General features: G+C 39.1%; 1 protein-coding gene across 3 annotated transcripts in view; it reads right to left on the bottom strand.

The window, feature by feature from the left end:
• Nucleotides 1-207: 207 nt before the first annotated feature.
• SEPHS1 (selenophosphate synthetase 1) overlaps nucleotides 208-26,785 on the bottom strand; it is a 28,026-nt gene continuing 1,448 nt past the window's right edge. For 2 of the 3 annotated variants that reach the window (XM_087823594.1, XM_016203915.2), the window contains exons 2-9: nucleotides 25,145-25,410; nucleotides 19,380-19,483; nucleotides 16,900-17,007; nucleotides 15,826-15,980; nucleotides 13,886-13,976; nucleotides 11,816-11,915; nucleotides 5,389-5,601; nucleotides 208-2,186 (exon numbers count right to left, since the gene is read on the bottom strand). In XM_087823594.1, the coding sequence (XP_087679720.1) occupies nucleotides 1,972-2,186; nucleotides 5,389-5,601; nucleotides 11,816-11,915; nucleotides 13,886-13,976; nucleotides 15,826-15,980; nucleotides 16,900-17,007; nucleotides 19,380-19,483; nucleotides 25,145-25,337 (1,179 nt within the window). In that variant the 5' untranslated portion in view covers nucleotides 25,338-25,410 and the 3' untranslated portion in view covers nucleotides 208-1,971. The remainder of the gene's footprint in view (nucleotides 2,187-5,388; nucleotides 5,602-11,815; nucleotides 11,916-13,885; nucleotides 13,977-15,825; nucleotides 15,981-16,899; nucleotides 17,008-19,379; nucleotides 19,484-25,144; nucleotides 25,411-26,785) is intronic. The other variant, XM_016203916.2, reaches the window with a different exon arrangement.

Genomic DNA, 26,785 nt, shown 5'->3' with positions numbered 1-26,785 from the left:
TCCTCCTTGGATCACATAGCATGGACCTCTTAAGTACCCAACATTTGACCTTTATATATATATATATATATATATATATATATATATGAATATTCACAATGATTTCCTCAAGTACATAATCCTTAGGCCTTGCTCTAGCAGGCCTGCCACCAAGGAAATCATCAGCCTTCAAAACCTGATCTACATTGGAAGTCATTCAGAAAGTCATTCAGATTTACTCATCACTAGTGTATTAAAAAAAAAAAGTTCAACAGTATGTTCATCTCAGAGGTTTCCAACACATTTTATTTTGCAGACCACTGGTTTGTAGCTTTTGAGGACCAACATCTGTATAAATCCCTATAAATGTCCAATTAATTTCAGTCCTGTAGCAGCCTCTCAGGTACCGCACATCATCCTTAAATGGCTTGAGCTTCAGTGACACAGGCCAGACAGGCTGCCCTTGGGCTCCTGAAGCAGGGAAGTGTCCACAGTAAAGCCTCTTCCAGGGCTTTCTTTCCCCAGTGGCGGTTTCCTTTGGCAAGAAGTTGATCGGTTCACATGGTTTTGGGGCCTGTAAGCGGGAAGCATTCAGAAACTTGCAGCGATGTGATGCTTTTTCTCTTATGTAGACACTTGAGGGGTCAGTGTACTTGTGCTTAATGATAGGAATCCCTCCAGATTGCTTAGTAGGTTAAAATATAAGGAAGCCTCTGCTTCTAAGTAACACAGATAAACACCTTTTAGATTGCCTATTTTTTCTAGAACTACAAAATTTAATTCAAGAAAATATAGGTCCCATGAAAGACTTAAAAGTTTTATAAAACTAAAATCTAGTTTCCCCAATAAATTGTACTTTAGCCAAAACCCTCCCAATGCTTCTAAAATAATACTAAAAGGGGCATCTGATTATACAAGAGCAATAAAAAAAATTAAATATTTACTTGAATAACAAGTTTAAGTTCGAGCTGCAATGTTGGCAATGCAGATTTTTAACACATCACAAAAAGCGTGCACAAAAAAGTACTGGCGCAAAGGACAAAGTAATGCTTAGAATTAGGTTAAATAGCTGCTGACTTTAAGAAAACAAGAGGCCTGAAATCACTATACAAAATATAAAATGTATTAAGCACTACCATCCACAGAACAGTCTTTATTATTGATTCTATTTAAAAATTATTTGTGTAATTATATATTGAATTGTAAATGAGTATTATACATGACCCCCAACCCCTTTTAGAAGGCAATTCCTTGCTGCACTATAGAACATCTAATTACATTGCAAAAAGTATCCCATTTTTGCTATTGATAAAAGTTAATGATATTACTGTAAATATTAGGAAGACTACAAAAAAGAAAAAAGAAAGAAAATTTCCTTTTTGCCTTCCAAGTGCTTTCCATGCAGTTAAGCACCTGCCTTGTTTAACTGAATGCATACTGGGAAACATCCTGGGTCAAAGAGATGCTCTTGAATTAGACGACTAGGCTTTACAAATCACTCAAAGGAATCATGCAACCCTCTTCCTACTGGGATACCACTGTGTCACTTACCAATTCCATCTTTCCAGAATACCTTTCAAGACACTTAAAAAAGATCAGACTGATGATAAATATACATGAAATGAAAGACACAAACTGCAATTTGACACTACAACTGGTAATGCCTGTGCTATGTGAAAGCACCTTTAAAAAGAGCCTATGCGGCAAGAGATAAGTGTCTAAAGATTCAAAATGAATCAACAGTATTGGATAACAATGTAATTCTCAACTCAGAAGCTGCCTCAAGATTAGGTGCATCTTCAGTTAATGTAACAGGAAAAAAAGGCAATGGATTTTATCTTATTAACTGCATCCATTAACAAATAAACCTCAGGTCACCAGATGTGTAGACACAATGAGAATTTTGTTGTTGTTTATAGTCTTTAATTGAAATGATGATAAAGGAAATAAATCTATTTAAAAAACAAAACCAAATAGCTATTTCGGTCTAGATTAAGAGGTGGCACCAGGTGTGGGATTCACATTTTGAGTGGCCACCTGTGGTGCGACTTCGATGATCCGGGGTTTGTCTATGATTCTGGCTGTACGGTTGCCCTTCTCTACGATCCCAATAATCCATGCTTGGTGACCTTCACCATATTTGGGAGACTTTATCTCTGCACAGAACCGAGCCGCTTGCTCACGTGGTAAACAGATTAGAAGGCCTCCTGGCAAAGAAAAAATTATCATTAGTTGTGATGCCATGTGAGCAGTTTCTCTGTCACTACCTAAAAAATTCTTGCACAGATCTAAGCTCAACCAAGAACTTCTATCTTCAAGCTGTCCTTTCCATTCAACTAAGAAGCCTGCTCCATTTTGCCTTCACCTATTCCAGATTAAAGTGTAGTTAAGCCATTTCTTGCAAAACTCCTACTATAGTAAAAAACACATATACAGTAACAAACTTTAAACTGTGAAGATGACCTACTTGTGAACCACTGAATGCTGTGTCGAAGTAGGTGTTTGAGGCCTCAATAACATACATGGTATTTTTTCCATACTACTTTGAAAACAAAAGTTCCCCCCACTTCTTCTTTTTTTTTTTTTTTAAATCAATCAAGCACACTTTGTTAGCTAAATCTAAATTTCTCTTGGGACAGGATTCTTTATTTTTGTTAATCCTCACCTGATGATATTTTTTCCATTGCTTTTTCAGAGAGAGGAAGGGAGGGAAGCGGAGAGAGAGATAGAGAGGGAAACATTGATGTGAGAGCGCCACATCCACTGGTTGCCTCCTGCCCGCTCCCGACAAGGGACACAGAGTGAACCCACGACCCAGGTATGTGACCTTGATCAGGAATCTAACCTGACATTTTGGTGCTCAGGCCAACTCTAACCACTGAGATACAGGGCAAGTTTCTTCTTTTCTTTTAATCCTCACCTGAGTATGTTTTTATTGACTTTGAGAGAGAAAGGAATAGAGAGAAACATCGACCAGTTGCCTCCTGTATGCACCCTGACTGGAGATGGAACCTGAAATGTAGGTATGTGCTCTGACCAGGAATTGAACCCACCACCTTTTGGTGTATGGGATGATGCTCCGACCAACTGAGCCACCAAGCCAGGACTGGGCCTTTTTGTTTCTTCAGTTTATTCTGGGTTATCTTTTTCTCCTATGGAACCTCTTCTTCTGGTTTAGGAACAACCTGCTCTTTTTCAGAAAGGTTCACCTCAATGTGGCAGGGAGAGCTCCTGTGTGGGTTAATTCGCCCTTGAGCTCTAAGTTCTGTGCCACATCTTGGGAATTTTGTTTATCTGGATGTTCTCAATGACCAGAGCATCTACACCTAAACCCTTCCGTTCAGCATTACTCTCTGCATTTTTAAGCACATGGAGGAAATATTCAGCACTCTTTTGGGGCCACTGACCCGGTGTCCAGCCCCATTGCTTGGCCTGGCACACCTACCAACTTCACCACTGTAACGATGGAATGGCACATGTTCCTTCTGTAGTGACATCCTCAGATACCTGGCGGCTTTTCAAATACATAAAGCCTTGATGGCCTGGGCAGTTTCACAAGTGTTCTTAAACTGAACATGAAGATTTAAACCTCTTGATCTGCATGATTTTGTGGGGTTTTCTGGAAGAAGTGAATAGTGAACCATTTTCAGAGGTCATCTTAGGCTGCTTATGGGATTTTGCTTCTTTCTTAAAGACAGGATCCTCTACTAAACTGAGAGACCTACCAGAGAACCAGAGCCCTTCTACAGGGCTGAACCACGGCCCTTCTACAGGGCTTTATGGTCATTGCCTCTGGCTGCATCCCAGAACCTTTTGGGGAGCTGGTGTAATTACTGATGACCAGGCCCACCCCAGTCTGACTGAATTGGGTGTCCTAGGGATTGGGTCTAGGTATGCATATTTATTTATTTTTTTAATTTTTAAAAATTGATTTTAAGGAGGAGAGATATAAGAAACATTGATTGGCTGCCTCCCACATCTGCCCTAACCTGGGATCGAACCCACAACCTGAGTATGTGCCCTGACCAGGAATCAAACCTGCCACCTTTTGGTGTAAGGAATGATGCTCCAACCACCTGAGCCACACTGGCAATGGCTAGATATGCATATTTCTTAAATCCCTAGATAACTGGACTCTTTTGCCAGGGCAAGGACATTACCGAGGTATAGTAAGTCCTCGATTTTGTGGACCTCAATTTAAGACTTTGGATTTAATGGACAAAATTTCCGATTTGTATATCATATGTGAAAATTAACACCCTGTTAATTTTAAAATGCTTTTAACCAAGATTTGCTTATAATTAACAGATTTTTTTTTTTGCTATTAATTCACTGTTATTTTTAACAAATTTTAGCAATTAGGTTACGTGTTGGAAAAAACACATTGTAGTAATTTCATCAACATAAAAAACTATTACATATCTGCAACTATAGTCTACATATTGAAATCCAAGAGTCACCACTTGTTGAATGATTACCATGTGATCACACCTCATCCCGAGAGGTAATTGGTTCTGTTGTCATGTGGTGTGACTTTACGCAGTTTTATCGTGTGCCAGGAGATGTTCCCATGTGCGCTAAGCCATGCCCCAGCCATGTGCACTTGTTTACTCTCAGTGACTGGTGAATGCACGCATTCACTAGACCTATATTCAGTATAAATTTAAAATTACTGCAATACGTGTAGAAAACTTTTCTGTTAAACTTTTCGGGCATGATAATTTCAATTACACAAACATGTCTACATAAGTAAAAACAGGTAAAGTAACTAATTTGTCAATTTTTTAACACACACATTTGGAAAACCTACTTTACCATACATAACAGATTTTTGGCTTTAATGAACACCCCTTCACCTGAATTACTCCATTATATCAAGGTTTTACTATATAGAGGAAAGAAAACAGGAAGAAGAGACTGAAAAAAAAGGGGGACTTAAAGGATAAAATACAGGAGTCACGGGGAAAGGAAAAAATGGGTCAAAAGGAAAAACGGCACTTTGAAAACATACTACACTGTTTCATTGTTAAAGCAATTTTAGACTTTTTTCCCAAGGAAAACAACAGCTTGTTCAATGTAACCTATGATTAAGTTATTTTAAATGCTAGGTTTCCAATGAAAATTGAGTAGTGACTTATTTTTCCCGTAATCTTCCTTCCTCCCATTCTATCACCAAACACAGGCAACAATGGGCTGAAATAAGGCTGCGCCGTCCCACAGGCTGGCGGGAGCCGGGGAAGCTGCCGCGCAAAGGGGCTGAGAGCACTGGCTGCTCAGGAGGCCAAGGTTATCAGCACTGACCTCACACAAAACGGGGTCACGCTCATTCACCTAGATTCTTCCTTCTCACGAAACTTTCCGTTAGCCTCACTAGTTTAATCCTCAGATTTGGGCCCAGAATCCTTGTACCTGATGTCTCCGGGCAGGTCCCATGCATGAGGCCGAACATGTTTCCGCAGGCCTTGCTCACAGCAGCCATCTTGGCCAGCACCGGGAGGTTGTGAATCACAAAGGACACCTCGTTCCTCTGCTGCTTGGCCAAGTTCTGCGCATGGCCCAGAATTCCAAAGCCTGTGATGTCTGTGGCAGCGTGGGCGTTGAACGTGTGCATGAGTCCAGCAGCTAAGAGACCAGAAAATAAATTTTTTATTTGGTGTAATAAATGGAGACTTTCTGAAAAAAACACCCCACCTTTCCTCAAGTCAAAATCTTAAATACGCTTTTGATGTCAAAATTCCTAATTGTGAGGGAGATGGCATAGTGAAATAATGAAAATGTAATTTTAAAAAATCAACAAAACCCACAGTGAAACTGTGAAAGTTGGTTTACTTCAATTTCAACCACTTAGAACTATCAGGTGCTTCAATTAACAGTAACTTCCCAATAAACTAAAAAGTTTGCATGGAAGAATTACAATCATAACAAAAGGTAAATATGTCCAAACCATCCTTAAATCAAAGACGAGGACTTTTTTTTAAAAGAATAGTTTACCGATTTTTTAGAGAGAGGAAAGGAGGAGAAACATCGACGCATGAGTGCAACATCAATCAGCTGCCTCCTGCACGCTGCCTACGGGGGATCAAGCCCCAAACCTGGGTATATACCCTGACCCAGAATCAAACTGGCAACTTTTTGGTGCATGGGATGACACCCAACTGAGCCACATCGGCCAGGGCAAAGAACAGGACTTTTAAAGACTGACTTAAATTCTAGGCAATCTCGCTAGAAGGTCAATTTCTAATATTTTAATTAAATAAAGTACTCTTTAGTTTTGGAGTAGTTTTAGGTTTACATAAAATTGAATGGAAAGTGCAGGAAGTTTCCATATGCCCCCTTTCTCCTATTAATATTTACCATTAGTGTGATACATATGCTATGTGATGAGCCAATATTGATACATTAACTAAATTTCATTGTTCACACTGGGGTTCACTTTTTTTTTTTTTTAAATATATCTTTATTGATTTCAGAGAGAGGAAAGGAGGGAGAGAGAGACATAGAAACATCAATGATGAGAGAGTCACTGATCAAGCCCGCAACCCGGGCATGTGCCCTGACCGGGAATCGCACCCCGATAGCCTGGATCCTAGGTCGACGCTCAACCACTGAGCCACGCCCGGCCGGGCAGGGCTTCACTCTTGATGTTGTATAGTCTATAGGTGTTGACAAGCGTATATATAACATGTATCCATCACTACATTATCATAGAGACGTTTCACTGCCCTAAAAATCCTGTGTTCCACCTATTCATCTCACTCCCTTACTCCTGCTAACCACTAACTTGTTACTGTCTCTAGTTTTACCTTTTCCAGAATGTCATATAGTTGGAATTATGGTGCTTGGTCTTTTCAGATTAGCTCCTATCATTTAGTAATATGCATAAGGTTCCTCCAGGTCTTTTCATGTCTCCACAGCTCATTTCTCTTTAGCTGTCAATAATATTCCACTGTCTAGATGTACCACAGTTTATCCATTCACTTACCGAAGGATCTGGCTGCTTCCAAGTTTTAATAATTATAAAGTTGTGACAAACATCTGTGTGCAGATTTCTGAGCAGACAGAAGTTTTCAATTCATATGGGTAAATACCGAGGAGCATAATTGCTGGATAATATGAGTATAGTTTTGTAACAAACCACCAAACTGTTTTCCAAAGTGGCTGCACCATTGTGCATTCCCACCAGCAATGAATGAGTTCCTATTGCTCCACATCGCTGTCAGCATTTGTTATTGTCAGTGTTTTGGTTTTAAGCCTTTCTAGCAGGCTTGTAGTAGTATCTTGTTTTAAACTGCCATTCCCTAATGACATATAATGTGGAGCACCTTTTCATATTTGTCATCTGTATATCTTCTTTAGTAAGGTGTCTGTTTAGGTCTTCTGCATATTTTTAAATTGGGTTGTTTTCTTAAAGTTGAGTTTTAAAGAATTCTTTGTATATTCAGAATACCAGTCCTATGTCAGAATTGTGTTTTGCCAAGATTTTCAAGTCTGTGGCTTGTCTTTTCATCCTTAGTGTCATTCACAGAGGAGATGTTCTTTGTATTAATGAAATCCAACTTCAATTTTTTCTTTTATGGGCAGTACTTTTGGTGTTGAATCTAAAAGGCATCACCAAACCCAAGGTGACCTAATTTTCTTCTGGGTTATCTTCTAGGAGTTCAACAGTTTTGCATTTTACACTTAGGTCTATAATCCATTTTGAGTTAATTTTTATGAAAGGTATAAGGCCTGTGTCTATAATCACTGTTTACCTGTGGATGTCCAGTTGTTTCAGCACCATTTGTTGAAAAGGTTATCCTTTCTCCACTGAATTGTCTTTGCTATTTTGTCAAGAATTAGTTATCTATATTTATGAGGGCCTATTTCTGGACTCTTTAGTCTGTTCCACAGATATATTTTTCTCTTCTTTCACCAATATCACTGTCTTGATGACTGTAGTTTTAGCAGCCAGTGATGTTTATTACTGAGGTTTACTACATCAAGGGCGTAGCAAAAAATTGCAAATATGTAATTCAATCATTATCCCTGCACTTATTAAATGTGACTCTTCTATAATGAGTTTTTTAAAAAATGTATTTGGTTTTCCCTAAAATACAGCCTATATAAGAACAGTAAAATATGTGGTTGATGCCTTTTATTTTCAGAACAAGCTGGTGCCCTAGGTGACCAACTTCCAAAGGTAACCAAAAACATTTTAATCACTATGATGTCACTGATTTTTAGATACTTGATGTACTTTAACTGACTGTGGTCACTCTTCTTTTCAATACTTACATTGTCTTCCCCCCCCTCCCCCATTTGACTGGTGGGAGCCTCTTCGAGTTATGTGAAGTGACATGATCCCACTAGCTGCTGATAGTTCCATTACTTTTAGGCACAGGATGTTCCAGGCTTATCTTTTGTATTTCCTGTCCCACAGTTGGAATAAGCCATTTCCCCAAGAAGTCCTGGCATTTTTTAGTGGAAAATGATAATTTTCAGATCAGAATCTTGGCACTAGGAGTTCATTACTAATAGGTTATCACTGCTTTAGGCCTTTTCATTAGGCTTGAAAATAAGCATTTTTAGAGGGAAAAAATGCTGAGTTTATACTGATAACTCCAAATTAAAGATTAGTTTTTACTTAGCTTCTTTCATATAATTCTTCTCTATGTGGTTTGCCATTAAGTTGATAGACATTAGGCAACTTTAAAAAAATTGGTTTAGATTTGTAAGATGTGCTCTTTTTTATTAAAAATTTTAAACTATAGAAAATGACATAAAACATTCAAAAGTCAAACTTATAAAACAATACATTTTCAGAGTCTGCTTCCTCCCTGTTCTGTTCCCTCTTACATGTAACAATTTTTACTAGTGATGTTTCCATTGCTTCTTTTTGAAAATATAAAACACCTATTATTTCATATTCATATGAACACAGAAAATGAAGCACACTGTACACGATTCTGCCCTTGCTTTTTTCCTTTACTCATATCCGAGATAGCTCCCTAGTACTAAAGACCTCTCACCCCTTTTCATAACTACATGTGTGTATACAGACTAGATAATTCATCCACCTATCCATGGACCCAGATTGTTTCCTTCTTTTGCAATTATTAACAGTGCTTCAATGAATGGCCTTATACACGTCACTTCATATTTTGGCCACTGTAGCTTTATGACAGATTTACAGAAGTGGGACTGCTCGGTCAAATAAATGTATGCATAATTTTTGCTAGATATGACCAAATATTCCTCCACAAGCATTCTGCCATACTATATCCCTACCTACAATGTATAAAAAATAAGAATGAGCCTGGCAGGGAGTGGCTCAGCAGATGAGCATCGACCTAGGATCCAGGAGATTGGGGTTCGATTCCCGGTCAGGGCACATGCCCGGTTTGTGGGCTAGGCAGCCGATCAAGGACTCTCTCATCATTGATGTTTCTATCTCTTTCTCTCCCCCTCCTTTCCTCTCTCTGAAATTAATAAAGATATATTTAAAAAAAAGAAAAAAAAGAATGAGGAATCATAAATGCTCAAATATAAGCAAAATAATAATCCACACAGGTAAAAATAAATCCACTACCAATTACTAGGCTATTGTTAAACTACTTAATTTGAAGGACAAAAAAGGAAAAAAGCTCCTCAAGCAGTTTAAGAGGCACAGGAACAGAACACAAATGAAAAGCCTTGGCTTTAAGCGATGAGACATCTGAGGATAAAGAAATAATTACTATTCAACTTTGGAATATAGCCAAAAAACTATTCCTGGAATACAGGGAAAATATTTGTGGAAAAGTTTGATCTCAAAATCAAGAGGCAAGAGGTAAATTAATTATGGTGTATCTCTCTGACAAAACATCTAGCCATTAAAAATTATGTGTACAAGAATTACATAATATAGAAAAGAGAATATAGTAACATTAAATGACTAAAAGCAGATTCCAAATACATATAAAATGTATGATAACCACAGGTTTAAAATATCAACAATAGAACAACAGAAAAAAATCCTGGAAGAATACATAAAAATATTAATAGAAGCTATTTTTGGGTGCTGCAACTATGGACAATGTTTTTTCTCTTTTTTCATTTTCTAAAAACTTTTCATAATCAACATAATTTTTTTACAGTAGAAAAAATATATACAATAAACAGGAAAATATATTAAGGAATTTTTAAAAATGTAGCATACCATTGTAAACTGTTGTACAACCACTCTGGGAAACAATCAGCACCATCTAGAAAAGCTGAGGCGGTACAGACATCTTAGGCATGTGCGCCAGAAGCCTTGACCAAGGAAGTTCTCAGCAGCAACCCAAATGCCCAACAGCAGTAGGCCAGATAAGTAAGTCACAGAGTAGAAATTATACAGTGGAGAAAATGAAGGAAATACAACTACATGCACCATGGATGATGCTCAGGAACATTAAACAGTGAACAAAACAGCAAGAAAAACAGATACAGGTATGAGTTAATGAAACAAAAAATGTAAAACTGATTTATTGCTTAAGAATATAAGTCTAGCCCGGCTGGCACTGGCTCAGTGGTTGAGCATTGACCCTATGACCCAGATCATGGTTTGAGTCCCGGTCAGGGCACATGCCCGGGGTTGGGGGCTCAATCCCTGGCTGGGCTCTGTGCAGATTAATTTAGAAGCAAACCAGCCTAAAAAAATTTTTTTTTAAATGTTTTATTGAGCCTGGTCGGGCGTGGCTCAGTGGTTGAGCGTCGACCTAGGATCCAGCGATTGGGGTTCAATTCCCGGTCAGGGCACATGCCCGGGTTGCGGGCTCGATCCCCAGCAGGGGGCGTGCAGGAGGGAGCCAATCAATGACTCTCTCATCATTGATGTTCTCTCTCTCCCTCTCCTTTCCTCTCTGTGAAATAAATAAAGACATATTAAAAAAAAAAAGTTTTATTGTGCCTGGCCAGTGTTGCTCAGTGGTTGAACATCAACCCATGAACCAGGTCATCAGTTCGATTCCCAGTCAGGGCAGGTGCCTAGGTTTCAGGCTCAATTCCCAGTAGTGAGAGTGCAGGAGGCAGCCAATCAATGTTTCTCTCTCTCTCCCCTTTCCTAAAATCAATAAAAACATATTAAAAATGAATGAATGAATGAATGAATGAATAAATAAAATGTTTTACTGATTTTTTAGGGAGAGAAAGGGAGAGGGAGATAGGAACATCAATGAGAGAGAAACATCAATCAGCTGCCTCCTCCATGCCCACTACTGGGGATCGAGCCTGAAACCCAGGCATGTGCTCTGACCATCAAACCGGTGACCTCCTGGTGCATGGGTTGACACTCAACCACTGAGCCACACTAGCTGAGTGCAAATCAGCTTTTAGAATGCAAGCGCCAAGACGGCAGGGACTTATGTCTGTTTGTTCACTGCAGTCTCCCCAGCACTTGGAAGAGTGAAGGACACACTACAGGTGCTCATTAAATATAAACTGAATTAAGTGAATTTTGTATACCATGTGCTAGTCACTCTTTTTGGTACTTCACTGACATTTTTTCTTTTTAATAATCCTATAAATAGGGTCTTTTCCCCCCCTTCAGCTGAAAGGAAATACATATAAGAAATATATGCATATTCCATTCTCAAACCCAAATCTATCTAAAACCAGGGACCAATAGAGGAGGGTCTGCAGCAATTGGTCAAATCTGCCCATGGCCTGTTCCTCCAGCTAAGAATGGTCATTCTTTTACATGTTTAAAGTGTTGTGGAGGGAAAAAAACAACACAAATGAGACTGTATGTGTCCTGCAAAGCCTAAAATATTTCCCATCTTGACCCTGTTCTGAAGACTCGCCGACCGGTACAACAGACTGCCTCCTGCCCCAATACCTGTTCTGTTGAGCCTTGCCATGTTCATCATTGCCTCCTGGTATGCCAATTCCACATCTTCTTGAGTGACCACTAGTTTAATTTTATTCCATTTTTCAGGCTAATGTAGGAACATACATGACGAAAAAAAGAGGGGAAAATGTGATTAATCTTTACTTCTAACCACTGAAAGAAAAAGCCTGTTTTTCTTTAGTCATCCTATAGGGAATTTTATTTTTCTAATTTTGTACACAAAATTAAGTTTTCTAACTTCTTTCTCCTGTAACTATTATTTTAGGTGTTCATTAGACGTATCACTGTGGTGTCTTGTATGTTCTCAACGCACATTTCTGTAGTCAAATACTGTAGTGCAACTTACTAGCTACATAAAAGCAGCAAGACACATGGCTGCAGTGCACACACATAAAAGGTATGCTAACACCAGGCAGCTTCTCTGTGGTAGGATGTAGGCCGCGCATGAATAGTTTTGAATGTCCTTGGGTTCGCCTCTCCATCTCTCCTATAAAGCTGATGGCTTTGTTTCATATAATTATAATGTTATTGACTTTACCTGAATTCTGGATCAAGGCTTCTTATGGACAAATGAATGCAAAAGCAACTTAAACTGCATGAGCACTGAGGGTAGCCGTGGTGACCACACAGGATATCATAAAAGAAAAAGCTGCTTCCCTTTTTCCTCAGTTGATTTTCAAAGCAGTTATGCGTTCTTGATAGACTGTCACCATGATCATTAATGGCTACCATTCATGCATGCATACATTTATTTTTTAATGATAGCCAATAACTACCACTCAATGCAATAAAAAAATCTATGTGTTCCTCCCTTATCCCATTACTCCCCAACTCTTCCCGAGAGGTCACAACTACTCCGAATTTTATACTTGTCATTCCCCTGCCTCTCAAAAAATAGTATTCTCATACATATAGATGCCTAAACAATATGCTCTTTGGTTGCTTCTGACTTTTATGAAAAGGGTATTGTGCTGTTACACAGTCTTTGGAATTTGATTTTCCCAATTCTGAGCATTTAAAAAAAATGGTACAAAAGCAAAGGAGGTGTCAGGTTGGGGGTGAGGTGGCGAGAAGGATTCCAAACCCCTCATCTTTGATGCCCCTTTGCCTCACCTGCTTCCAACTCCCTTGCTGAATTACTCAGATCTGAGCAGCTGGATTGCAAAGCAACTCTGTAGATTACTGCCCTATAATGGCCTCTAATCAGGTTTACAGATGATCATACTTGATGGGAAATCTCCCCATCATCACTGGATGAGAAGGGAAAAATAACTAGGCTGTGGCAGCCTTAGAGATTTTCTGTTATATCAACCCAGCATATACTAGGTTATAAATAACATAAAAATTATTTTTCTTTTTTAACTGTTTATCAGGAATGATAGTTTCAGATGACAGTTGCAGAAATTAAAAGCATGTGATATATGTGAGATATACCACAAATCATATTAATTTATGAATTGTTATGACAGTGGGGAAAATCTTAAATGAATTATGATTATAGCTCAGTGGAAAAGTGACTCAGGATAAATATCTATATATTCTAGATGCTCCCACTACAAGATAATTATTTATCAAAATGTTCTGAGCTACTAATTAGTTTGAAAAGAGAAAACATACAAACAAAAACCAATAACCTCATGACTAAGATAATTTAAATTGTCAATAACCCTGGTCTTACTTATATCCCAAGCATCAAACTTTCTACACATTCTCTTCCGTGTTATTTTTAGTGATGTTTGAGATATGAAAGACAAAGCTATCTCAGCAAGAAATAAACAAACTCACTGCCTCGCAAATTCTCTTTATAGAGCTTCTTTGAAGCCCCAAGCTGGGGCTTACCTCCTTTAAGCATGCAGTACCTGAAACTCTGATTTAATAAAAGAATATGTACAATTCCTAGTATTTCTATAAAGGCATGACTGATATTAAACTCCCTGGTAGTGAAACTAAAGGAATTCCTTTTTAGAAGACAAGCTGATGACATTTAGAACTACACCTGAAACATGTTAAAACTTCTATTCAGCTCCCCCCAACCCCCCTTCAGGCAGGATCACTCACAATATCCAGCCACTGGTGCACTGCCACAGCCACTTGTGTCCCCAGGGGCTTGGTCAGAACGAGCACGTCCCCAGGCACTGCGTTATCTGGCCTGAAAAAAAGAACAAGGGTATGGTATGGTCAAATTAACCAAGGAGGTAAACTCATCACCAGTTAAATAGGAGAAAGAAAAGGCTGTTAAAAACATTGCATGTGCAAACACTTACATTTAAGTTACTAATATCATGTGTTATAGCCTTGCAACTTGCTACTGAGGTTTCTACTACTGGGACAAAAACACTGAAAGAGAATAGAAGAACCTACCAATTACCTACTAGATCCAGCCCTCCAATAAAATGCAGACAGAAGCAAATCACCTAAGCCTTCAGAGGCAAAGGCCTGTCAGGCCCTGATTCGGCCATGCTCATGTGCAATTTTCAATACAGACCCTCCATGCTTCTGAGGCAACAAGACTTCTAAAACAAAGATTGTTTCTCAGACTGTGGGATTTGGCTCAAATCTGTGCGTATAAAGTTTTGGTGATTTCAGCATCAAAGTTTCAAACTCAGACCAACCAATAATAAGTTTCATACTTGGCACTCAGATCACTGAAGACTGGTACAAATGGTTGCTTCCAGGAAGGGAAACTGGTGATGAGGCGTGAATGAAGGACTAGTAGAGCCCTTTATACCTTCTGAATTCTGAGCCATGTGAACACAGTGCTATCAGTACCTCTTCACAAAATCAGAAAAACAAATGGAGTTTATACTTCCTTCAGAAAATAGAACAGGGTGGCTTTTCTTAACAAGACATGTAACATGGAAAGTGGTAACTTGTGTTAAGAGAGAACTTCTTAAAAAATCTAGAAATAGCTAAAAACCACATTAAAAGGTGCTCAATATCATTAGCCACCAGGGAAATGCAAATCAAACCAAACCACAGTGAGGTATCACCTCAAATCACTAGGATGACTATTATAAAAGTAAAATAAGATGTGTAGACATTGGAACCCTGCTACATTGCTATTGGGAACCAGTTTGATGGTTCCTCAAGTTAAACAGGTGCCACATGACCTAGTAATTCTTAGGCATATATACCCAAGAGAATCAAAATGTATATCCACATAAAAACTTCTACGCGCATGTTCATAGCAACATCATTCATAATAGGTGGAAATAACCCAACAATCTATCATCTATGAATAAAATGTGGTATGTCCACATAATGGAACATTATTCAGCCATAAAAACAAATGAAGTACTGATACATGCTACACAACATGGATGAAACTTGAAAGCATTATGTCTAAAGACGCCAGACATAAAACACCATATATTGTATGATTCCACCTTTATGAAATTCCTAGGATAGGCAAATACAGATGGAAAGTAGATTAGTGGTTCCCAGAGGATGGAGGGAGGAGGGAATTGGGAGCGACTGCTTATGGATACAGGACTTCTTTTTTTGGGGGTGGTGGTGACTGAAATATTCTGGAATTGGATAGTGGTGATGGTTGCACAATCTTATGAACACAAAAAACCCAATGACGTCTATATTATATAAAATTTTGTTATGTAAATTTGTTATGTAAAATTTTTATTATACTTCAATAAACAATATTTAAAAATTTAAAAACAAAGTGCTGATACATGCTACAAAGTGGATGAACCTTAAAAATAATACTATGTAAAGTAAAAGACGCCAGGATGGGGAGTGACAGCTAAGGGGGATGGGGTTTCTTGTTGGGGTGATGAAAATGTTCTAAAACCGACTCTGGTGTTGGTTGCAAAACCGTGACTATTACCAAAGACGTATATACTTTGAACTATATTTTTTAAATTCAACTACATGTATATACTTTAAATAGGTGAATTTTATATTATGCAAGTTATATGTCAATGAATCTATCTTAAGAAAAGAAAGAGAACCAGGCCAGGTGACATGGAACAAAAACAACTTACATGATGAATTCATTGGGCTGGCAGACAGTTGTAGCCACTCCTCCCAAAACAATCCAGGGGTTTAACACTGTTTGGCCGCCCGTTACAGACGTTCCTGCCTCCTCTGCTGCATCTTTAAAACCCTGTATAATTAGGGGCATCACTTTATCCCTTTCCTAGGGTTTAAAAGGACACAAATTAAGTCACATAATTCAGTTCAAAACCAAGAAAAGAGAGTCTTCACTTGTAGTTATAAAGAGGATCATAAAACCCTAAAGGATGTCCTAAAGTTCACACTGTATAGGGAGTAAGAAAGTGGAAGGGAATAGTTTACACTAGCCATTTTATCAAAAGCTGGAATATATTATAGGTTATAATGTGAATGAATCCCGGACAACAGAGAAATAAAAACTGGAATGTGACTGGGTGCACAGGGCTACCCGAAATCTGAGCCAACTCTTTTAAACAGTCCTTAAGGACTCCAAAACTCACTTAATATGCACCCACCGCCCTCTCTCAGAGGGCTGTGCGCAAGCAATGGCCCACGTGCACATTTATGAGGGCAGAAAAGGGCCTACTGAAAACTCATTTCTATGAGGCAGGGAAAACTTCTTTTGGGGGACAAAAACATGTACCTTGGGAATTCATGTCTGAGTCAGAAAACAGGTACAGATAGCAAGGCTATAGATACTGCCAGGTAAGCATGGGAACATACGTGACACCCCAGACCCATCACTGTCTTACATCAATGCCCAACCAGCAACCAAAGGGAAGGGGCCTGCCCTGGGTCTGTAAGGCTGGCCCAGTCCACAGGCTTGGCATGGAGGTGCTATTACTGTGGCCTAGGCTTTAAAACAAACCCAAATGTCTTGGCTTCAATCTACCCAGAAGAAAGGGAAGCAGGTGGCAGAAATGAAAATATGAATAGATCAGACTATTTTAATTCACTAATAACTGCCAAAAAGTGGAGAACAAGATGAAATACCAAAGCCATGCAGCCTGGGCTCCTCACTTTACAGATATGAAAAGGTCTGACCAGCCAAGTGAAGTGATCAAGACAACAGACAGTAAGCAGCTGGCCCATCTCCTACTTACCCTGTCGGTCATTTTATTACTGATTCCAAGGAGCATCAGCATATTGTCACATTCTGTGACCCCCATTGCGTAGAGGTCACTGAGGACATTGGCACATGCTATTCTGCCCTAGAAGAGAGCGGAGACATGAGAAAGGACAAGAGGGGGACGGGGACTTTCCATGTTTAGAAACACAGTGAGCCTGCAGAGTACTTCCCAAGAGAACCTAGGGACTTTCCAGGGATGGCAGATGCTGGGATGGGGTCCTATTTCTGTGATTTGCAGACTGGTTACCTTTCCTTGATCACAGAACTAGGACATTCCCTCTTTCCAAGTCATTCCTGTTCCAACCTTTTCTTTTTCAGACAGATCAAACAATTTCCATGTTCTTTCTCATTCTAAGTATCAGAAGCCTGTAGTTTATTTAGATCAGGGGTGGGGAACCTTTTTCTGCCAAGGGCTATTTGGATATTTATAACCATCATTCACAGGCCATACACAATTATCAACTTAAAAATTAGCTATGAAAAAAGCTCCCAGATTTATTGAATTTCAAATCCCACCTGCAGCTGCCTTGGCAGGGCAGACCAAATGATTTCCAGGGCCTGATTTAGATGGAGAACAAGGAATGGGAAGATGTCAGGGGGAGCAAAGTTAGAGCCATGGTCTGGGAGGGAAGAGCTATGGAGTGAAAACAAGTATCCTAAAGCATACTTGGAAATGGCCACTTATCCCAAACATTGTAAAAAGAAGGTGGACTTGACTGATTATAGAGAAGATGGTTTCTATACCCTTGGATGGAGAAATTTTTGTAGCTTCTTTTGAAGGCTATACAAGAGAAACAGAAAAATAATTTTGATTGAAAAACAAGATAATAGAATAAAACACATCTAAGCCTAACGTCAAACTGATTTCTAAAGAAAAAGATAAGCTATTGGATTTTAAAATAGGATTCAACAGAAATGTCATAATAAAGAATTTATTGACACCAGAAAATTTTTAAACGTACCATTAAAATTTACCATTAGCTGAACAATAAAGGAGAAAATGGCAAATGTTTATTCTGGCGTAAGGATAATCAAACTCCCAAGTATTGTCATTATCAGTAGTGTTTTTTTGCTTGTTTAGGTTTTTTTGATGATTTTCTGGAAGATTGGCAGTGAGCTTAATAGCCTTCTGTGACTCAGTTTGAACAGTAACTGAGGCAGCAAGTGGTTTGCAACTTGGGTGCCAAGTGCTGGTTAGGGCTACAGCAATTTTCTGCCCCTCTGTTCTGGATTCTCTCTCAGATGCTTTTTAAAAAAAAAAAAAAGTCTTGATTGATTTGAGAGAGGGAGAGAGTCGTCACTGATTGGCTGCCTCCTGCACGCCCCCCAGCAGGGTTCACACCCACAACCCGGGCACGTGACCCAACAAGGAATCAAACCACAATCTCCTGGATCATAGGTCAATGCTCAAACGCTGAACCTAGGCAGCCGGGCTCTCGGATTCTTTTTAATAAATATATTTTTATTGATTTCAGAGAGAGGAAGGGAGAAGGAGAGAGAGAGAGGAACGTCAATAATGAGAGAGTCATCATTGATCAGCTACCTCCTGCACATCCTCAACCAGGGATTGAGCCTGCAACCCGGGCATGTGCCCTGACCAGGAACCGAATCGCAATCTCCTGGATCCTAGGTCAACGCTCAACCACTGAGCCATGCCTGGCCAGCCTCAGATGCTTTTAAGAGATGCTGGACAAAGGATGAATTCCGGTTCTAGCTATCCTTGCCACCTGGTCAGGTGCAACACCTGAGGGGTGGCATACCTCAGTCTCTCATGAATACTACTCTAGAGGAGAGAAAAGATGGAGGGGAAATAGGTTTCTATTAACCTGTGTGCTTGTTACTGGCACCTGAGAGGTAAACACCTCCCCCTCTCCCCCATTTAGCTGCCTCATGGCCCCAGTTTCTATGCATGCAGCTTGAGCCCAGTGCCCTTAGCACACAGGAACTTAAATCCAGACGTTCAGACACATCTTCTACAGTGAGTATGTAACACAGCTGGAGGTGAAGGGAGTGCCCAGAATCAGAATAAATGGTCAAGAAGTTAAATTGTGTTAAGCTCTGTTCTGGAAGGAAACACATAGGATTAGACCTATTTTACAGGTTATCATAACACCTCTAGCCCGAAACACAGGAGTGAGGGGTTTATAAACATCAAGGAAAAAAAAAAAGCTACAAATATGTCAGTCAACAGACACTGTCAGTAGACAGTATATGTTCTTGCACAAAAGCAGGAGAGGGATTTCTGCCTAATTGCTCATGTGCAGTACCAAGTGCGAGCAGGAAATAGATCAAATGGCTGCAACTGCAGGAGTCAGGTCAGTGGTGGAATGAGAACGATTTCGATATAACAAAAAATAAGAAAACCCACCACACCACACATACAAAACTCCAGCCACATCCCAAAACCAAGTTAACAGAAGTTCCAGATGTAAAAACACATTAGGTCAAACTTACCATCATGTAAGGGTCATCAACAATAGGATAAATGTAATCTGTGGTTTGCACCAAGGAAAGACCGCCATGTCTCAAAGGAATGACACAAGTATCCATCCCAATGCCTGCAAAGATGGAAGTCATCATCACCCACAAATCAACAGGAATTGATTTCATCTTATGCCATCAGTGTTCCAAATAGGATTGTTCTGTATGAGATACTTATGGAAAGCTGCATGCTGCCAATACAGCAATGTGTTTCCTATCAAGAAGCATAACTGAAGTAAATGTAAAACATAACTAGCTGAAGATAGAAAATAAGAGTAAAATTTGTTAGTCATGAAGACTCAAGTTCAATATGGTATAATTTTAGCCCTCAACATGGTGCCCTGAACAGACACTTTCCTGTGCCTGGTACCATATAAAATTTCTTTAAAAATGAGAATAGCATAAATGGAACTTGGGTTGTTTCATCTATAGTTGATTTGAGTTTCTCTTTAGGCATTATTGTTTTCCCAAAAGAAAATTTGTAAAATATTTTACACACATAAAATGGTATCCACATTTTAGTCAAAAATGAAATAAATTAGAAAAAAGAAGATAAAGCAAGAACAGGAATTCATCATTTCCCACCAAGCAAGTACATAAACACTGTGGCACCTAAAAGCATTTTTTAAGAGGAAATCCTAAAATTCCATGTTATTCCCCTTGAGAAAACATGTCACTTCTCCTAACTTACAATATGAAGGAGAAAAATGTGCTAAGTAAGCCTGCTGGAAATATTTCAACTTACTAAAATTGTTGCTAAACATTTAGAATAAAATATATACAATAGGCTAATTAGATATAATTGTATTTTCCTGAAATTAGTTTAGAAACAATCAAGACCAGTTCCTGTAAGTTATATTTCTTTAAGAACCACCTGTAATGCAGGCATTTTACAAATTCAGACTAGCTTTCCCACCAAGTAGGCTCAATAGAGTACTTTTCTACACCTGTCTCAAAAGATGCCACCTGCCCTCTGACTTCACCTGTGCAGTCCATCAGCCAACAGCAGAGAAAAAGGCAGGCTGAAGTACAAAAGAAGCAAGGGGATGCCACCCTCTCAACTCAGAATTCCAAAGGAAACAAGAATAAATCATAATGAAATTACATGAAACAAGGACTTGTATACCGTTCATATTTTGCATAAGTAAAATGCTGAAGTACAACTATTTCAGCACCACCACAGCAACATACCTAACAGAGCTGGGGGCAGAGGGGCACCTTTCCCCCCCCAAGTCTTGGTCCATTATTACTAATGCAAAAATAAAATCAAGTTTAATAAAAAGTTATGAACTCTGTGAAGACAGGCTGATTTTTTTTTTTTTTTTTTTAACTACAACAGATTGGCAAACTCTTGGAAGATCCAGTTAGGGAGCAGAGTTTATTTTTTTTTAACCCTCAGCCGAGGATATTTTTCTCATTGCTTTTCAAAGCGTGCGGAAGGGAGAAAGAGAAATATCCATGTGAGAGAGACACATCAACTGGTTGCCTCTACATGTGCCCGGAGCCTGCAACATGCCCTTGGTAGGAATAGAACCAGGAACTCTTCAGCCCAAGGGCTGATGTACTAACCACTGAGGAAACTAGCTGGGGCTGAGTTTAGTTTTAGAATGGCACGACTCACAAATCTGTGACAATGGAACCCACTTTACCAGTGATCAGTTTTCCTGTGTATTAGACAAGAATGTGTGCAATGACTCATTTAAACTGTGTATATGTGCAGACTCTCAGAAATTTTACTTAACAATTGTTCTTCAGCACTTAAGTGGAAATAGAGCAAGAACCACATTTAACTCATATTAATTCTCCCTAAATTGATCATTCTAACTGGTTATTCCGACTGTATGACTATTCACTTTGGAAATGAGTGAAATACAGGGGTTTTTTTAGGTTTCCATATAAACTCTACGACCCCAGAGACAAACTAAAAATAGTCACTGAACGTTAAGCTTTAAATGTTTCTGACTTCAGTAATCTTAAATTTGAATTACATATATTTGATTTCTAAAATATTTAATTTCTATTTATACCTAGCATCAGAGCATCTTAACTGATGACCCTTGAGCATGTTCTGATGGCTAAATAGAAGATCACATTATTCCCATTTCCTCTTTCACAAGCCACTAACTACATCTGGTCACAGTGCATGGGAAATGTGTCTATTCCAAATAGAGATGCATAGTAAATGTAAAATATATCCCAGATTTTACACTTAGTAACAAAACCCCCATATCTCATGTTTTATATTAATTAAGTGTTGAAATAATATTTTATATGGTTAAATGAAATATATTAGAGTTAATTTCACCTAATTCTATTTTTTTTAATGTGACTACTAGAAAATTTAATTTACACACGTGGCTTACATATTTCTTTTGGAAAGCAATGGTCCACAGTGATTGGTTTACAAATCACCTAATAAATTTAAGGAAGGGAGGGAGGGAGGGCGAGCCTGAGATGGGTCATGGGCCTGAAAAAACTAGGGTATCAAGGTTAAAGAGAGAGGGACAATCCAGGTAGAGGGCAAGTGGGAATAAAGGGAAATGCTAGGAGTGGAGGAAGCCTCAAGTACCAACCTGAGCAGCGCACGTTCAATTATCAGTGGAAAATGGGGAATTCTAGAAGGTTTTCAGCAAGACTGAAACCATTCATCAAGAAAACCCAAATTATCATACCATCACCACTGCCAGGAATGAATACTTGACAGCTCTTAAGTACCACGCAACAGATGTACCAGGTTCTTAAACAGACTTATTTTAACATTTCTTTAGTTAGAATACATCTAATATGTGTGCATTTAACAATAGTTATGGCTTGTCCTTCAATTAACAGCATCTTAGAATCCAGGAAATATGGAACTTTTAGGAAAAAAATTAAAAACAGATAAGCACATCTGTGTGGATAAATTATACACATACATATATATACACATATGTATTACATATGTGTGTACATATACACATGGTGCATATATACACATAAATAATTTCTGGTACATTAATTTACAAGGTGCAGTATTATCCTATTGTATAGATGAGGAAGCTGAGGCATCAGGAGGGTTAAAAATGTGCACAGAGCAACATTAGTGACTAGTAAGTGACTGTCAGGGTATGAATCTAGATTTGACTCCAAAGCAAACTTCTACCATCAAGATATACCACTTCTGTTTGGCTGGCACAGCTCAGTGGTTGAGCATTGACCCTATGAACCAGGTCACAGTTTGATTCCTGGTCAGGGCACATGCCCAGGGTTGAGGGCTTGATCCCCAGTGCGGGGCATACAGGAGGCGGCCAATCAATGACTCATCATTGGTGTTTCTCTCTTTCTCCCCCTCTCCTTTCCTCTCTCTGTGATCTATAAAAAAGTATCTTAAAAAAAAAGATATACCACTTCTGTACGCAGTTTTAATACTATGCTTCCTTTAGCATCTGTTTGCTTGTAACCCGGGGTCCATAGCTACCCCTACCAAATGCCATAAAGGCAAATTTTGTGAGTGTGCATTTTTCTGGGAAAGGGCCACAGCTTTCATTTACTTCTCAAAACCCATATGTAACCAGAGTCCATAGCCTTTGTGTCCTTATATCTGCTTTTCCCTGCCTCTTCCCTTGCTACTGCTAAAGGATTATAGGTGCTGTAGCTACTCTGCCCACTTTGAACACATTTGGATTTAGAAACCAGATGACAGAGGGCAGAGCAACTGGAAGATGTGAATTCCAGGTCTTGACACTGGCCAAGCATCATGGGGCTGCTGAAAGGAGCAAATGATGCTACCCATTATCAAAGCACTTAATGGTGCATGGCATGCCCAAGTGCTCAATAAGGTCAACAGAGTGAAGTTATAAAAATGAATTTTTACTTTATCCATAAGGTTTTTATTGCAGTTTTTGCCCCATTCAGTAGCTTATTTTTCCTGACGAAATTATCTAAGAGCTTTTTCAGTATACAGATGCTTCTCAACTTATGATGGGGCTACATCCCAATAAACCCATTGTAAGTTGAAAATATCCGAAGTTAAAAATGCATTTAACACACCTAACCTACCAAACACCGTAGCTTAGTCTAGCCTACCTTAAACATGCTCAAAACACTTACATTAGCTACAGCTGGGCAAAATCATCTAACACAATGAATACACTGTAGAGTATCAGTTGTGTCCCTGTGTGATCTTCTGGCTGGCCGGGACTACGGCTCATTGGCCAGCATCACAAGAGAGTATCAATACTGTATATCCCTTGCCTGGTTTTGAAAAGACTGGAATTCAAAATTCCAAGCAGGGTTTCTACTGAGTGTGTATTGCTTTTGTACTCTCATAAAGCCAAAAACTCATGAACTGAACCATCATAAATCAGAAACTGTATTCTTATTTCTTGTCAAGTAAGTTGTCATCCCATCCAACTCATTCATGCGGCATTTCTGCACTCAGACGTCAGCTAGATGAGGGCGTTTCAAACTGAGCTCCTGAGAGTCCCGAGGCCCCTAACGTGTGGGGTGTGAGCTTTCCTCTCTCCTAATCAAAGTACCTCTGCTCTTATCTGTTTTGTATATCAGGGAAGAAAGGAGTACCCTGGGTTGAATCCAATGTTGTATTCACAATAAGATAATGAGCGAAAATGAAATAAAAACCTTACATAAGAAAACTAGTCAGCCCGGGCCAGTGTGGCTCAGTTGGTTGGGCGCTGTCCCCTGCACCACAAGGTTGCCAGTTCAGTTCCCAGTCAGGGCACGTGCTGGGGTTGGGTTGTGAGCTCAATCCCTGGTAGGCAGGGTACAGGAGGCAGCTGATTAATGTTTCCCTCTCACATGGATGTTTCTCTCCCTCCTCTAAAAATCAGTAAAAAGATTTAAAGTGCAGGAAGAACACTGCACAAATATCTCTCTTAACATAAGACTTCATCTTACTTGGCCTTTCAGCAGCTTAAAAAAAAAATTAAAAAGAAAGCTGATCAAGTCAAGCACCATAACTACAAAACATCCAGATTCCTGGAATACACACCAAAGATTTAAATGGCAAAGTGATCACAGTCTTGCATCACTGTACTGACAAACTACACAACAAAAGTTAGCAAACAATACCCCAATAGCTTAGAATTTCTTTCTTGAGATCTATGTTTGGAAAAAGGCAAACCACTGATGACATTGGGAATTCAGTAAAGAAAACAGCATGGCTCTCAATTCCAGGTGACATCTGGGGTAAAGTACAGATTCAGGCCAGTCTTTTCACCTTCTATGTCTGGGAGAGATTCTTTTCCCTCCTGCCCACAGGAACTTTTCAAGCAATGCATGTTGAGGAGAGAAATACCCAAGTCCTCCCCCACCCCAACCCAGTCACTGCTCTCAGTGCACTGTACACTGGTGCATAAGCACCTCCTTTCCTAAGGCAATGAAGAGAATGCAAGCATTTTAAGGGAAAGTTTGGGATAAAGGTATAAAGGAGTGTCTGCTTAATCCTCAGCTAACCAGAAAAATCAATTTAATAAAAAATGCTTTGACTATAATATGTCTCAATTGTGTACTTATAGTTTATAAGTGGTTAGGTCACATTTCTTGATGATTCTCAAGAATTTCCTCCTCCAAATAAATTATAATAATGTAAGTTACCACTGCTTTATTCTTTGCACCTTTCTTAGAAATTTTTTTTTAAAGGCAACATGGAAGGAGAGAAGTCTGGTTTTTGATGCTGACTATACTGCAGCCAAGATGCTTTACTCAGGGAAATGTAAGAGAAATAATGGTTCACATACCAAGCCTTGGCATAACTGCTCCCAGAAACTGCTCATCTTCTTGGAAGTGGTTCTCTTGTAAGGATTCCAGCAATTTCTGCAAAACATCTTGAGGCACTTTGCAGCCAGTGCCCTTCAGTTCAGTGAATCTGGTTAACCGGAAGCTCTTGTCCAATTCATAACTTTCCGGGTTAAAGGACTCCCGTGTAGACATGGTTCTTGGGCACACACACCTCACAGATGGGCTCCTCCCCTCTCTCAGTCCACTGGTTTCTTTACAGATCCACCTGAGTACCACCAAAACACAAAGACACCATTAAAAGATTTCTCACTTGTATCTGCAAATAATCAAGTGAGTACATGAAAGTGAAAAATGTGAAAAGGATGGAAATCAATAAAACCAAGGGAAATGATTATCTGAGGCCATAACAGTTCAGTCACACTGATGCATAAGTCAAATAAGTGATTTTAAAAAGTGACCACACCATCACAGGCATCTTCTACATAAGACCTAATGTTTGTGTTGTTATAATTGTGGCTCCGAGGGGCAGCAAGACCTCCTCTGAAGAAGGAACTATGGGCCAGGTGGCTTACATGACACAGTGTCATCTTGAAAAGTAAGTCACAAAGGTTCTTCTAGTAGGAAGTATTATGAGAAAACACCAGTCACTTCATCTGTCAACCCATAAGCACTGTGATTTAGAAATTAGACATTCTGCTAAAGTGACTTTTCTGGAAAACTTTTCTGATATCTTTGCTATATCACATAGAAAAATAAAATACCTACTAGATACTTTGCAGGAAAAGGACATTGATGAAATTCTTCATGATGCTAAACTCAATTTAAAAAAATGTTTTTATTGAGCTAGAAGTACAAAACACAATCCAAAACTAATAGGTAGTCTCACTAAAGAACACAACTTGAAAACTGGAATGGCTGTTTAACACAGCAAGGTGCATTTTCTTCAAGAGAGCGGTGTAAAGTTCTGTTTTAACGCAGTGCTAGTTCCTAGAAAGCAAACATCTGCCCAACAAACTAGTACACACACATCATTGACAAAATATGCCACTGCATATTTTCACTGCAGAGCTCAAATGATAAATTAAGCTGCACTAAATCACCAGCATTATGATACTTGGTACCACTGGAAATTTCTGGAACAAGCACTTCTGAGTTTGAAACCTTTGCAGCTAAACCAAAAACTCACATGTGCTCCCAGGGTTTACAAACCTCCATATTGATATTTTATTGGGCATAGAATTACAGACACCCAAAGTTATAGGGTGAGTTTCCCTTATAAAATGTATGATCAAGAACATAATTCCCATTTATAGAGTTTTCAATCCCCTGGGAAGGACATCACATTGAAAATAAATCTCACAAAGCCCAAGTTTAGGCAGTAATCCAAACCATCTTTACAAAAACATGTTTGGAGTGAGCAATGATTTTGGTTTGAAAGCTACAACTGTGCAATGTTCCAAGAAAACCTGTCTATAAGGAGGGCAACAGGAAAGCAAAAAGCAAGTGACCAAGGTGGAATTTTGAAGCCATTTGAGAGTTAGAAAAGTCCAACAGCATGATGACTTGGAAGATTTTGGAACAAAAACAAGTCCTTTCCTCTCAAAATGCCTCACATTGAACACAGCCTCACTCCCACCAAG

Source organism: Miniopterus natalensis, chromosome 1 (assembly GCF_054644295.1).
Source record: "Miniopterus natalensis isolate mMinNat1 chromosome 1, mMinNat1.hap1, whole genome shotgun sequence".
In the NCBI taxonomy this organism is placed as follows: Eukaryota; Metazoa; Chordata; class Mammalia; order Chiroptera; family Miniopteridae; genus Miniopterus; species Miniopterus natalensis.
This window is presented reverse-complemented; position numbering and strand designations above follow the sequence as displayed.